The sequence below is a fragment of the Ursus arctos genome, unplaced genomic scaffold (assembly GCF_023065955.2).
Source record: "Ursus arctos isolate Adak ecotype North America unplaced genomic scaffold, UrsArc2.0 scaffold_3, whole genome shotgun sequence".
Taxonomy (NCBI): Eukaryota; Metazoa; Chordata; class Mammalia; order Carnivora; family Ursidae; genus Ursus; species Ursus arctos.
Window position 1 is genome coordinate 14053275 of NW_026622985.1, and position 14752 is coordinate 14068026.

The following is a 14752-nucleotide window of genomic DNA, read 5'->3' on the forward strand; positions in this document are numbered from 1 at the left end:
AAATTCATGCAAAACTATAACCCCAGGGCCTGATATATAATAAATTTAGGAAATAATATCATAATCATGGGACCAGTAAGAACAACACTAAAATAAATCATGGAATTAACAATGGTTCTGTTTAGATTCCACACAGTACAACTCCGTTGAGCTTGGAGAGTCAGAAGCAGAGATGAGGCCCAACAGGCTCACCAGCTGGAAAAGACGCCCCGGTCAGATGCTGCTGAAACTACATTTCCCAGTAGCACCTGGGCCCCAGTGTCTCGGTGTCTCTCATTTCCGGGTCTGTCATGTGACTCCCCGGCGGCACCATGGCGGAAGCAGAGGAGCAGGTAAAGGCTGTAACTGCTAGGCAAGGGAGTGAGAGGCGAGGTTGAGGCGGTCGGGGCTTGGAGCGGAGCATGTAGGGGTGCGGAGCTGCCGGAGGGCGAGGCAGGCCCACGGCGGGGCGCGAGGCTGGCGAAAGTCCCTTTCCGGGAGCAGAGAGGCGGGTGGGATGGCAGCTCTTGGAGGGCACCGGGGGAAAGCGCTCCGACACACCCCCGGCGTTCGTGAGGCGGCCTTGCTTTGCCGCTGCCCCTGTGGCCTGTCGTCCGTGAAATTTTGGCTTGAAGGCAGCCTGGCTATCCTAGGGACTGACTGCCCTTGGAGAAGCGTAAGAGTTGGCTTGAGTTTTGAGGCCAGGTGACTGAAATTTAAGTTCCTTTCCAGTCGAAGTTAAGGCAGTTAGAGTTGATTTGCAAAAGGGCTAGCTAGGAGAGAGTGGATGATGCGTTTTATTTCGTACCTATTGTTTTTAGGTACAGAGCTAAGTCAGCTACGGCGTGCAGCAGTGGTTAAGTGCATTTGTTCTGGAGCAAAAATACCTAGGTCCAGTGCTGGTTCTCTTTCTTAATACGTGACATTGGGCTAGTTATTTAACTTTATAAGATGGAGATATTAGAGTACCGTTCTCAGAGAGTAGTTTAAGATAGAATAAGTACAACAGTTAGAGTGCTTAGTAAAAATTGAGCTCGGTAAAAGTTACATGAGAGTATTTGTTGCTGGCAGAACATCAGATGGCAAAGCGAGTCCACACTTGGCATGTGGTGCTGGAGTTTAGATAGTAGTTAGTGATGGCAGTAGAGTTATTTTCCTACCGGCAGTGGTAGTCAAACGTTAGTTGAAATGAAAAAGTGATATCAAGAAGACAGAAAAGTGCAGACAAAAGGCCAGAACGTGAGGAAATACCTATTTTTCCATTTCCAGGGTGCTTTCAGGTTGTCAGTGTTTTAACCTTACAAATGAACAGGGTCATCAGTTTCCATAATTGCCTTTAAAAAGTGATTTATGATGAGCTGTACCGTAACAAAAGTTTAACTAGTTGATAATTTGTACCATCTGTAACATACTTCATTTACATAATCAAAATTTGCCCTACGTACATTTGATATATATCAGTAATTAAGAAATAAGGTAGAAATTTGGTTTGGGTGGTCACTGTGATAACAGGAGTGTTGCTACCAACCGCTGAAGCCTCCCTTTTCTGATCCAGTCACTTCAAAGGAAAAATGCTCGTTAAGCACATGTAATTTCATGAGTCATTGCGAGGTTTGATGATAGTGGTGAGATTGGTTTTCACACTGTTAGTCTTTCAGGTTGAAATATAGCTTATTTGTAGTTTGATTTAAAAGCAAAAAGCCAAGATCTTAGATAAAAGGTAGTAGAAATAGAGAAAGGTGCTCTGAGTATTTATTTACTAGTGTTTTGTGTAGAAGTTTGGCAAAGCTGTCTGATGTAAAAAGCACACGTAGGAAGTTAGTGCTATAATAAGAATGCTTTGAATTTTTATAGCACTTTCCAGTGTAAACTCTTCATGTCATATTTGGTCCTCACAAAAGAATTCTGTATGATAAATGTTTATTCTGATATATAAGTCAGGACAAGCACCTCCTATGTTCCAGAACTTCTAATGCCTTCCCATTGCGCTCTGAGGAAAAGCCAGACTCCTTTAGAATACCCAAGTTGCCCTATAGGACATTGCCCCAGATGCTTCTTCTCCCTTTTCTGACTTCATTTTCCACTGCTCTTCTCTGCTCCCTTTCTGTCACTGGGCATCAGCTATATTTGGCTTTCTTACTGATACTTCAACAGGCTGACATGTTTCTACCTCGGGGCCTTTGCTCATGCTGCTCCCTTTTTTGACCCCAGATATCTGTAGGGCTTTCTCCCTCAGTTCCCTCATTTCTTTGTCCAAGTGTTATCTTTTTCAGTGAGATCTTCTTTGATCATTCCTTGGAACCTCTTTCTTGCGTTATTTTCCTCCTTAACACTTAACACTCATCACTATCCGGCATAGTGTGTTTTAAAATTTCTGTTTATTTGTTCTGTATGTTTCTGTGTTCATTTCTGTATCTTCTCCCCATTAGAATGTAAGCTTCATGATGGCAAGGATTTGTTTACTGCTGTTTGCCTGATACCTAGAATAGTGCCACTATATGTGTTAAATGATTGAATTTTACACATAAGCAAATGGAAATTCAGACAACTAAAGTAACTTATTCAGGCTTGTAGTTATAATAAACCTCCAGTCTTCTATCTCCAAAGCTCACAATTTTTCACTAAAATACCCCACCGCACCTTTCAAAAAATACTTAACCTAATCCTAATTTTTATTTATTTAATTCTTATTATTATTTTACTTTATGAAATAGAATGAGCCCCTATCACCTTAATAAATGTCTTTCAAGTCATCATTTCACCTTCGACACTTGTCTGCATACAGTTAGAGCAGGCATTCATCCCTCTATCAGTATCATTCTCAAAAAGACCAGTATTTTGTCAATTGCAGAAAGAAGCAAACATTCACAAATTGTCCTGTTTATTTTTTAAAGCTAGTAAATAATTGTACCTATATTATCAGTCCTTTGTAGATTAAAAATGGTTAGACTTTTCTCACCCTGCTTGATTTGTGCATTTCACAGTAAGGAAGCCATTAAAACCTGGCCTTTTGTGTACAGAGTTTTGAAAGCTAAAAGTGCACAAAAGTGGAGTTAAATAAATTTGCAAATTGTTCTGTTCTGCCACTTTGAACCTTTTAGAAAATTTTGACATAATTTACCCCCCTAGAATGCTCTAAGAACTGGGATGTGTATTAAAATTAACTGCAATGACAGGTTAGGGCAAAGGAAGCCTTTTTCCTTGGCATCATGCACTGTAAATACAAACAGCCTTTATGATGAGCAAGACAAAACCAAATCTCTCTTAACTCTTCTGAGCGTTGTATCCTTTGGTGATTGTGGTTTTTTCCCCTTTAATTTTAGAACCCAAATAGTAAGATCTGTACTGAATTAATGTAATGTGAAGTAGTTCACATGTGAACTAGAAAATCACTTTTTTGGACACGATTGAACATTTTTTTAAGTCATTGGGAAATCTTTGTTTATGCTGAGAATGGTGAAGGTAGTTTGCAGCAGTCACTACATATATATTATATAGTTCCCAGAAAGGACTAACAGCCTTTATTCTGCCTGGAGATCTTCTAACCAGCAGTTTTACTTAGCTTTAAAATGATTTATAGTCGACCTTCATTATCACAGATGCCCAACAGTATTTGTTTATACCTCTTTTATGGATGACGTTCTGCTTGAAGTCTGGTTGGTTGTGTATTTGTCTTGTCTCCACTACAGATTGCGGAGTCCTCAAGAATAAGGACAGAGCTTACTCATGTCTGTATCTCTCACAGAGCTAGTGCTTTACAGGTACTACGTGCTTAATAAAATATTGAAATGAATTCATTAGGGGGAGAATAGCCTTCTGAATTGAAAATGTCAATAAGTTAGATGCAGTAGAATTTGTGTTGTTTTATCTTAACTTGAAACTTTTGAAAGTTACTAATGCAAATGGATTGTAGATTACATTTCCTACATTCTGTACTCTGCCATTCCCATAACGCTTTCATCTTTCCAACCAACCATGAGGGAACTATTAAAATATTTGATCAGTCAGACCACCTATTCCTTGACAAGAGAGTAGAGTTTCTTTTTTTTTGAATTTTCCCTCTACATTTTAGAATTTGAGTAAGTGTTATCCTTATTATCGTAGAGCATTTACTTATTATCAGACGGCAGTTCACGAGCACCTATACTCCCATGTGATTGTGTCCCGTTTGTAAAATAAAAGTCAAACCGACAAATATTTGCCTCAGTTTGCTTGCCTGCCAACTGGGCTATTTACTCTCCAGAAGCCTTTTGAGTAGGAAATGAGATAAAGTATGTTAAAGTGGCCAGCTCCAAGTGTCTTCTATGTCAGACAACAGTTCATCCACACCTGGGCTTTGCTCAAGTATGCAGTATTTCTTTCTCTCTCTCTCTTTTAACAACTTGATCAAGATCTATTAAAAGCAACTTCACTAATAACTGAAGAAGAAACAAAGCCCCAAACCAGAGTTTGCTAAAACACAGGATTAGAGAGGTTTCTAGAGGATTCACTCTTTACCATCATGTAACCAAACTGTAGTCCCAAATTAGCTTAGCTGGACGTGCTTCTTGCCTTATGAGTTTTTCCTCTCCTCTTTGTCTGGGCTGGCTAGCTGAAGGCCAGTGTCACCAGCTGATTATTCGTGGTCTCTCTAGTAGCCTCGTTACCACCTTGGAGAGGGAGCACTCCTCAGGTCTGGGGTTCTGTGTTTCCTGCAGCTCCGCATTCTTGGCTGTTCAGTCACCCTTGCCTTTGTTTCTTCTGAGAACTTGGTTCCCTCCTCAGTGTTTTTGTTACCAAATGCTTGTGATTCTGGGCTCTTGTTTAGACTTACTGCATCAGAATCTGTAAAGATGGAGTGTTTGCCTGGGTGTTAGGCAGTTCCCCAAACTGAGTTTATTTCACTGTGATGCGAAAGTCAGATTTGGCACTGGGTCACTAGGCCGCCTAGCTGGTCCCTTTTTCCACACTGGGCAGACATCCAGGTTTTCCTTCCTTTGCAGACGACAGTGAGTGCGATAGCTGAGCCTGTGGGGCTCAGTGGGGTTGGTACCCTGAGTCTGCCCACTCTTACCCACGCCCCAGGTACTCTTTCATCTTTCCTACTCAGCCAGCCTAGTCCTCAGTGCCCCAAACTGGCCACAGCTCCTTTGAGCTTTTTGAAATGGAGATACATATCACATAGATATATTCTCTTACCTCTGCCTGTGTCCAACATTGGGATCTCTCTTACCCTGCCTTCCATTAAGCTTAGCTGTGTTACACAGTCTGTTCGGAAGGAGAGAAGGTGGCAGTGCAGCATTGAGTGTTTCAAGTCTATCCCCAAGCCAGGCTGATTTCCTGGGGCCTGGTCTCTGCTCTGTTTCTTCATCCTGCAGACGTCAGAGCTGGCCTTCCTCTCAGAGCTGGCCTTCCTCGGGCTCCAGCTTACAGTTCTCCCCCAAGTTCTGCACACTCCCCCACCCCCTGCCACAGTGTGTATAGATTCAGAAGGTCACATGTCAAGGCACCAAGATTCGTGGATCTGTGACTGAGTTTAAGGGATTGATTTGCAAAAGAAGTCGTTGCGTTTAGCTTTCAGCTGTTGCCCAGATTTTGTCCAGCTCTACATTTGTATCACTCTGTGCCTTCCAGCCCATCATGTTTGCTTCAAACAGAACAGCACAATTTTCTTACTGTGGTAAGATATACATCATATTTACCACTTCAACCACTTTTAAACATCTGATTCGGTGGCATTAAGTCCATTTGCATTGTTGTGCAGCCATTACCACCATCCATCTCTAGAACTTTCCGTCATCATAGACTGAAACTCTGTACCCATTAAATACTAACAGCACATCACCCCCCCCCGCCCAGGCCCTAGTCTACTCTGTTATACTTTCTGCTTCATATAAGTGGAATCATACAATATGTGTCTGGTTTATTTCACTCAGAGAACAGCGCAGTTTTGTAACTTACATTTTCAGGATTTGAAGTTCTTTAAAAGATAGTGTGAAGTTAAAAAATGTTGAAAACCACTGACTCTTTCTGAATTTTAACCTTACCATTCAGCCTAGCTTCCTGGATCCCTCACTAGGACATTCGCTTCCTGTCTTCTGGTTTGCCCCTCAGTCTCTAGAACATTAAGCAGAGGGGCTTATTGAGTGGATGAAGCTAAGAAATAGACTGGTTCCTGAAGTCACTCATGCATTGCTTTGGTTGGATTGTGGACAAAAGTGTGATTTTTTTTTTTTTTTTCAGGGCCACAGCTATGTTGGGGAGGTCTGTGCCTGTGCCAGGGGTCAGTTTGGGAGTGTCTTGGAGTATGTTCTCATTGATACCAGCAGCCACAGGAAGCTTCTCTGAGAGCCTGGTTTTCCCCAAAGACTCTGTTTTCTGGGAGCTGCATGCCTCGTGGTGTCGGATTCTGGCACTGCATGCTTTTTGGTACAGAGCAAGAGTATAATTCAATTTTGAGTTGTTGGTTGACATTGCTGGGTGGGGACTTAACGCTTTTGTTTTAATGAAGAACATAAATGGGACGTTTGCCCTTTTCCTCATGTGCCTAGTTGAATGGATTTCAAATAAGAAAAAAAAGTCCTTAGGTTGAATGGAATTTTTCTGGAAAGAGTAATCCAGTGTCCTTTTAGAGGACTTGGGTTGGGGAATAGGAATCTAGGTGCAGGTCATTGGCATGGTTGTCAAAGCCTTGTTTTGCTGATGTTAGTAACTTAATTTTCAGAAACAGTCAGGGGCGGAAAGGGTGTCAGAAGTCATTAAGTTCAGCCTTTAAGCCTCAGTGTTCTTACCTCAAGGGTCATTAGAAAATTCTAAGATGCTAGGTGCAAAGCATTTAACATTGTGGGGATATATATAATAGATGTTCAGTAAAGATGTCAGAATAGTGACTGTTAATAATAAATGGAGTGTGTCCAGAAGAGAAGGATCAGGATGGTGAGCTGACGATGGTTAGCACAGAGGAAAAACAATTTAGAAGGGCAGGCATGATACGTGTCATTAACTCTCTGGAGAACTGTCAAGTAGTAGAAGAATTGGATTTTTTATGTGTCTTATTGGTGCTAAGAACAAAAAGTTACTGTGGAGAGATTGTAGCTCCAATTTAATAAGAATTTTCTAATACTTAGGAGAACATTCAAACTAATTCGGCCACATTGGGATTTAGAGCAGATTCTGAGGTTCATCATGGATAATGATACAACTGCAGTAAAATTCTTAATTACAAGTAACATTTGTCCCCATTTTACAGATGGCCTTTCAGAGCGGGAACTGTGTTGTCCACAAGGCTGTTCCACAGGCAGCCTGCCACCTGCCAGGTTCTTCCTAATTTTCCATGAATGGAATTAAAATGTTTTCGAACACCAGATTTGTGTTTATCCTGCTATACAACTTGCACCGAGTAATATATGCATCTGACTTGCTTTAAAATGTTTATTTTTTCCCGTGAGAAATATTAGTTATATCTAAAATGTCCTTGCCCCATTTTTTTTGTTCTTTCTTTATCTCATGGATTGTTGTAAAATGCTTACATTCAGTGTCAGCATATTAGTTGTAACCTTTTATTGCTATTGATATCTATAAGTACGTTAAGTAAATCTTCATTTTGCTGACCTCTTTGAGGATGCGTGGCATCAGCAGATTCTCTCTTTCAGTGGACAGGTGAGAGATTAGCAGGATCAAGTCAATTTTTCCCTTTTTGCTTTGTTTTCTCCGGAGCAGCAAGATTCATTGTCTAGCAAGGGGGGAACTGTGTTAAATGGCAGAATTTGTCTTCCGGTTAATGGTTTAAAGAGTGAATGTAAATTATAGAGCTTGTTTGCACAATGTCTGATAGTTACCACTCTAGGGGAATTCTTTTGTGAAAAACTGTTTAAGCAAGACAGTCATTTTGACTTCACCAGATTAATAGCACAATAATTAATAGCACAAGGGCTTTTCAGTATAAGAATTGGCTTATAGATGATTTGAGGTGGCAGTTTCCTCTTCCCTTCCAAGATCAGTAAGGCTGCTTTGCCAGACCTATTTCCATTTTTAGCGAAGGAAAGAGCCTTCTGCGTACTCACCTGACAGTTCCTGGGGCCATTTGTTAACCTGCTGACCACTCGAGGGAAGTCAGCAGGAGCCAGGGGTCTGAGCGGCCCCAGAATAACCATCTCAGTCCTGCCAGATGTGGGAAGTTGTGGGAGGCCTATGAGAGTCAGACTGTGTGAAGTCCTTTCAACTGTAGTTGCAAATTACTTCCCAGAAAGGGCAGGTGGATGTTGGTGGTGGGGATGCGATAACTCTTTTCCCTTATTTTATTCTTTTGTCATCTCTTCTGACCATTTTCCCCCTCTGTGCTTTGTAGGAAACCGAGTCTCTCGAAGAATCTACAGATGAGTCTGAGGTAAGGTGGTGGTTCGGGAGCCTGAGAATTTCTTGCTCACCATGTTATCTTGAACTTGTTCTGCCTTGTTAAATGTGACATTGCTGGGGCTTGGGGTGGTAAAGTAAGGCCGTAGGTGATTGAGCCTTGGGGAAGAACATGACAGTTGTCTTTAAAAATATTAAATGGATTGACTTAAATAGGGAAAGGAATGCTTTCTCTTGATCTTGAATAGTAGTTTAACTTGAAGTGTATTGACAGTAGGAAATTTGATGCAAAGTTTTACAGACTAATCTTGACACTTAAAAAATCTGTATTTTAGGGGCCCCTGACTCTTGATTTCAGCTCAGGTCATGATCTCAGGATTGTGAGATTGAGCCCCAAGTTGGGCTCTGCACTGGGTGTGGAGCCTGCTTAAGATTCTCTCTCTCCCTTTGCCTCCTTCCCCTCCCCCACTCTTGTGTGGGCTCTCTCTCTTTCATAAATAAATAAATAAATAAATTTTAAAACAACCACTATAGGTTCTGCAGTATTTATTCTTTCTTCATTCTTTTAATGAATACGACATGCTCAGTGGTGTAATTTCTAAATCATTGAAATTATCGTTTCATAATTCATATGATTCATATGAAAATCATGAAATTCATAAAAAAGAAGGAAAGTATCTGAAAAACTGTTGAGGAGCTAAGTTGTGCTAAAGATTATATTTTAAGGAGAATAAAGTAATATATAAGGGTGGGCTTTTTAAAAAAATTTTTTTTCAAGACTATGCATAAGGAATTAGTTTAACAGAAATTAATGAACTTATCAGTTTGATGGATGGACTAATAATAAAAATTATATTTTTTCCTTTTATTATTTCATTTAGCTCAGAGGAATGAAAAAATATCTACGATAACCTGGTGGAAATTCATACCAATGTGACTGTAACCAGTGTAGTCTATAAATTTAGGTTGATATTGAATATAGTTATTACATGGATTTTGTTTTGGAAAAGGTGGGCTTAAACATATTCATCTAGAGAACATCTTTTGTATTATACTGTTAGGCGTTTGCAGTTTGGCTGTGAGGCATGGTTCCTAATATTTGTCCTGCCGACGACCTCTGATCCTCTCTTTGGGGCTCCTGATAAGGCACTACAGAGTTTGCTATAGATACGGTATAATACTTGCTGATGTTTTAATAAAGAACTGAAAAGCAATTTAGCTTACTGTTCTCATTTTTGGAGATTTCTGGTTAACCATATTCTCAGAATCACTGGTATAGAATTCTGCAGTGTTGGAGTCCTGTCCAAGAATTTCATTTCAGAGGTGAGGAGGATGTTGGCAGCCACCTAAATAAATCTTTCCACACATCCTTCAGATACTAAACAGATCCACAGGGAGAGCAAACAAAGCACACATAACTCATGCCTCCTACGTAATCAGGAAACAGGGTGTGCTGTAAACTTCAGTATAAGTGGGGAAATACAGATCCCAAACCAGCAGAGCCGGCTCTGGATTGAGTCTGGAGCTGAGTCTTGTGGAGGCCAATTGGAAATGAAGAGAGTGTAGCTGAGTCCCAGCAGGGGTGGTATACATGCAAAAGTCCCCCCATCTCCTCCCCGCCCACAGGAGGGAGAAGGCCCCACCCTGAGTGGGCAGTCCTGAGAACAGGCGTGACATCTGCTGGATCAGAGCACTGGCTGTTGGGAGAATTTAAATGACGGGGCTTGACAGGGTGTGGGACCAGAGGGGACAGTGTTGGGATGAGGCTGGTCCTAGAGAGAAAGGGGAGGCATCCCTTGAAAGCATGGTGGTGACCTTAAAGGAAAGGGGGGAATTTAAAGGTACAAAGCAGGAAATCAGGATACTTGCCTACCCCTCTCTCACCAGTACCAAAAAAATGTACCACTTATTAAAGAAAATGTACTTCATTCACCCATGTAACTAAGAGACCTAGTAAACCATTCAAATACCTCATCCCCTTCATAGGAGCACCTATTGTTGCTGTCCGGGCAATCTGAGACTTGTAAAATTGAACGGAAATGGCAGGGAGCATCCATTCAAAAAAATATAGTAAGAAAGTCAAGTGAGAATCAAACATTGTCAGCAGAAACAAGCAGCAGCACAGCACTCCATCCTGAATTGAATGTCTTTAAACAAGTATTTGCAGATTGGAAAAACTCTTTTTTTTTTTTAAGATTTTATTTATTCGACAGAGATAGAGACAGCCAGTGAGAGAGGGAACACAAGCAGGGGGAGTGGGAGAGGAAGAAGCAGGCTCATAGCAGAAAAGCCTGATGTAGGGCTCGATCCCACAATGCCAGGATCACGGCCTGAGCCGAAGGCAGACGCTTAACCGCTGTGCCACCCAGGCGCCCCTGGAAAAACTATCTTAAACCAGAAATTCTAAAACTCAGTAGAAATGGTTGAAAAACTAGGAAGGTAGGAAATAAGAGTTGACCACTCAGGAAAGACATGGAAGGAAAAGATCATTCTTGTAAAGTTGAAAAAATCGAGACCCAAAAGGTAACCTGACCGTCTAACGTCAGACAGCTGGTTTGAGGGAGAAAGGAGTTCAAACTCTAGCCCCCAGATCTGGGCTCTTTCCTTCATTTGCCTTCTGGCTCTGGTGTCTTCTGCATTGGCGGGCACTGAGGGACTGTGGAGGCAGGCCTTGGGTTCATATCTCAGCTATATTTGTACCTGCTGTGTGGCCTTGCAGCCAGCTCCTCTGTTCCTCAGTTCTCTCACGTGGTTGCCGTATGTTGCCGTGAGGGTTAGATAAGATTGCTGTTTGCGAAGCGTCTTGCATGGTGCTTAGCACGTGGGAAGCACTCCACGAAAGCTGGCGATCCTCAGTCTGTCTTTTAGAAGTAATGCTGGTGCTCATTTTACAGCCTGGGGCTTCAGCTGCAGGGCTTGGAGACACTCCCTGAGACTCTGGGACCCAGGGTGGCTAGTCTCCCAGATATACAGCTTCTAGTGGGTTCATGGGCCAACAAAGGAGTCAGGCTGGTGATAGACCAAGTCTGGGCTTTTAAGTATAGTGAATTGGTTTATAATTCAGTCTTTGGAGCTGTTTGTCCTGGGTGTCTCAGTTTGAATCACTTTCCAGATCCAGGATGGAGATTGTGAGACACTGTCCTGTTGCCAAAGAATCTTTATTTTTCCTTTTCTCTTCTTCCTCTATTGCCCCACTAGATTTTTTACTGTTAATTCAGCTTTCACAGGGCAGCATTTCCTTCAAGTATTTCTACCTCTTTATTCAAGTGCTCAGATAGTTTCCATTTCTGCAAAGAACAGTGTTTAGTGTTTTCAACCATGTGTTGTAACAACTTATCTGTTTCCTTATGAAATGCGGCATTTCATATAGACTGGGCTTTTATACTGGGAAGACCCTAGCATCAGGTTATTCTGAAATTCTTCTTTAAAAAATTTTTAAGTTTATTTTTAAACATTTTTTAATTGTGATAAAATACACATAACATAGAATTTGCCACCTTGGGGCACCTGAGTGGCTCAGTAGTCTGGTAAGCGTTGGACTCTTGATTTCGGCTTAGGTCATGATCTCAGGGTCATGAGATCAAGCCCTGTGTTGGGCTCATGCTCAGTGTGGAGTCTGCTTGAAATTGTCTCTCTCTCCCCTACTGCTTGAGCTCTCTGAATGAATGAATGAATGAATGAATAAATAAAATCTTAAAAACACTTGCCATCTTAACCATTTTTAAGTGCGTAGTTTAGTATTAAGTACATCCATGTTGCTGAGCAGCCTACTTCCAGAACTTGTTCGTCTTGCAAAACTGAAACTCTGTGCCCATCAAATTACAATTCCCCATTCTTCCTCCCCCAGCCCCTGGCAACCACCCTTCTACTTTCTGTGTCTGAATTTGACTGCTCTAGATACCTCATATAAGTGGAATCATGCAGTATTGGTCGTTTTGGAACTGGCTTATTTCATTTAGCAGCATGCCCTTATGGTTCATCTGTTTTGTCGCATGTGTCAGAGAACTTCCATCTTTTTTAAGGCTGAATAATATTCCATGGTATGTCAGTACCACATTTTACCCGTTCATCCACTGATGGACACTTGAGTTGCATTTACCTTTTGGCTTTTGTGAACAATGTTGCAATGAATATGAGTTTAAACATATCTCTTTGAGACAACTGCTTTTAATTCTTTTGGCTATGTACCCAAAAGTGGAATTGCTGGATCACATGGTAATGCTGTTTTTAATTTTTTGAGGAACTCTTTTACCATTTTCCATAGAGACGGCACCACTTTACGTTCCCAGCAGGAGTGCCTGGGGGTTCTAATTTCTCCACATCTGTGCCAACACTTGTTTTTTCTCTTTTTCTGTTTGTTTTTGTAGAAGCCTTCCTGACAGGTGTGAGGTAGTATTGTAGTTTTCATTCATTTTCCTAATGTTCAAGTGATATCAAACATCTCTTCATAAGCTTGTTGGCCATTTGCATATTTTCTTTGAAGAAATGTCTATTCAAGTCCTTTGCCCATTTTTAAATCGTGTAGTTTTGGTTTTTGTTGTTGCGTTGAGGAGCTTTTTATATATTCTGGATGTTAGTCCTTATCAGATAAAGATAGATAAAGATAGAGCTCTACCTGTTATGTTTATGTATAACTCAACAACCTGTGAATAGGATAGATGGATTGACATATAGATACAGATCTGTAGAGTTGTGATTTAACTCTGTCTGTATAAAGAATATAAATAATGTAATACCTAAAGAATATATCTTTCTCTATATCCCTATTCAGTTATACAGTTTCCAATATTTGAATAATTTCTCCCACTCTACAGGTTGCCTTTTCACTGTTGAGTGTATTCTTTGATGCATAGAAGTTTTAAAATTTTGATGTAGTTCAGTTTATTTTTGCTTTTCTCCCTGTACTCTTGGTGTCATATCCATGAAATCATTGCCACGTCCAGTGTCATGAAGTTTTTCCCTTAGTTTTCTTCCAACGTCTCATTTTGTGTTCAAGAAAGGAATATCAACTGCTCAAAATAGTCTGTGTTTTCTTCATTATTCTTGAAACCTGCAACCAAATGAAATTGCTGGGTGTCGTATAATTAATGTAATCGACAGTGGTGTATATGTCAGCATGTAAAACTTTTGAGAATTTTAAGTTGTACTTTGCAGTTAAAGTAGAAATTCAAAACTGGAGTAACAACCAGGGGAGTAAGTATGTTATTTAATAGGTAACATAGTTAAGGGGCTTGCCTTCATGTTAATACTAAAGGAGTTGTGGCAAATTTTGTAGGATAACTAAAGTGTTCCTCGCCTCTACTATTTTTTTGCTTCTAATATATACTCTGTGTATTCCACCTTGATATGATAAGCCAGACTGTTTCTTAAATGGTGTTTTAGTCTTGAAGAATATAACACAGAAGTATGTGTTCAGAAGAGCTTCATTCCCATTTTGAAACTCTAAGCTGCTGTCAACACTTGGGGACGATTGCTGTGGTATGGGTGGTGGCAGAGTGCTACAGGAGCCCGGAGAAGTGGATGATTAGTCGGGAATGGCTTCATTTGGAGTCTTCAAGAGTTAAGTATGGAAGATGAATCTAGGCAGAGGCTGGGCAAGTCTTTGGGAAGAGACTGAGTGATGAAAGTGCACACACGTTCAGCCAACCGCGGGGAGGCACTCAGTGTGGCTGGAATGTGGAGGAAGCTGGGGAAATGAGGCTGGACAAGGAAGCTAGGGTGAGGCTGTAAAGCTACTAATATGTCAAACCAGACAGTTTGAACTTGATCTGATGGACACTGGGGAGCCAGCCAAGGCCTTGATTGTTGGGGGTGGATACAGGGGTTGGTGACAGATGAACTGGAAGGAGAGACCCATGGCAGGAAGTTCTAGTGTAAGCCCCTAAAGAGCTAATAGGGATGTAGGGATCTGGGCTCGGCAGGAGCAGAAGGCAAAGAGGAAATGCTTCTCAAGTTCAGCCAAGAGGAAGTGTGGGATAGTATGTGAGAGGAACTCGGTAGGGGAGTCAAGAAGATTCCAGAGCATCTAGTTTAGCTGTGTTGTAAGGAACTGAGTAAACTCCACTATTGGGCAGTTAAAGGAAAAAGTTGTTTTAAACCGGAAGTTGATATCCCTAGATTCAGTTTTTTACTTTGAAGTGGTACTTTTCTAATCCACTGGTCACTCCTTTTTATAATGGTTTTGATCAGGCTGAAACAAATAATATGCTTTCATATTGAATATGTTTTTAATGCAAAACAAATGAGCAAGCTAGTATCTGGGATTTTATTTTGAAAATCCTACAAGTTGCTGCTTTAGAGGAGGTTCTGAGCTCTCTTTGGAGCAAAGATGGTGTAGTGGAATGAGCAGTGTTCAGAATCTATTTTGATAATGAAGATTATTACAAAAACAAACACATTTAGTGTAGGAAACAGCAGTTGGCACTTTGGTAAGCTCTTTAGA

The 14752-nt window shown here is 41.0% G+C and overlaps 1 protein-coding gene across 2 annotated transcripts in view; it reads left to right on the forward strand.

Moving 5' to 3' along the window:
• The first annotated feature begins 265 nt into the window (after nucleotides 1-265).
• VPS41 (VPS41 subunit of HOPS complex) overlaps nucleotides 266-14752 on the forward strand; it is a 169633-nt gene continuing 155146 nt past the window's right edge. The window contains exons 1-3 of one of the 2 annotated variants that reach the window (XM_044385612.2): nucleotides 297-332; nucleotides 3669-3740; nucleotides 8306-8344. In XM_044385612.2, the coding sequence (XP_044241547.1) occupies nucleotides 312-332; nucleotides 3669-3740; nucleotides 8306-8344 (132 nt within the window). In that variant the 5' untranslated portion in view covers nucleotides 297-311. Of the gene's footprint in view, nucleotides 333-3668; nucleotides 3741-8305; nucleotides 8345-14752 lie in introns of both variants that reach the window. The other variant, XM_026502942.4, reaches the window with a different exon arrangement.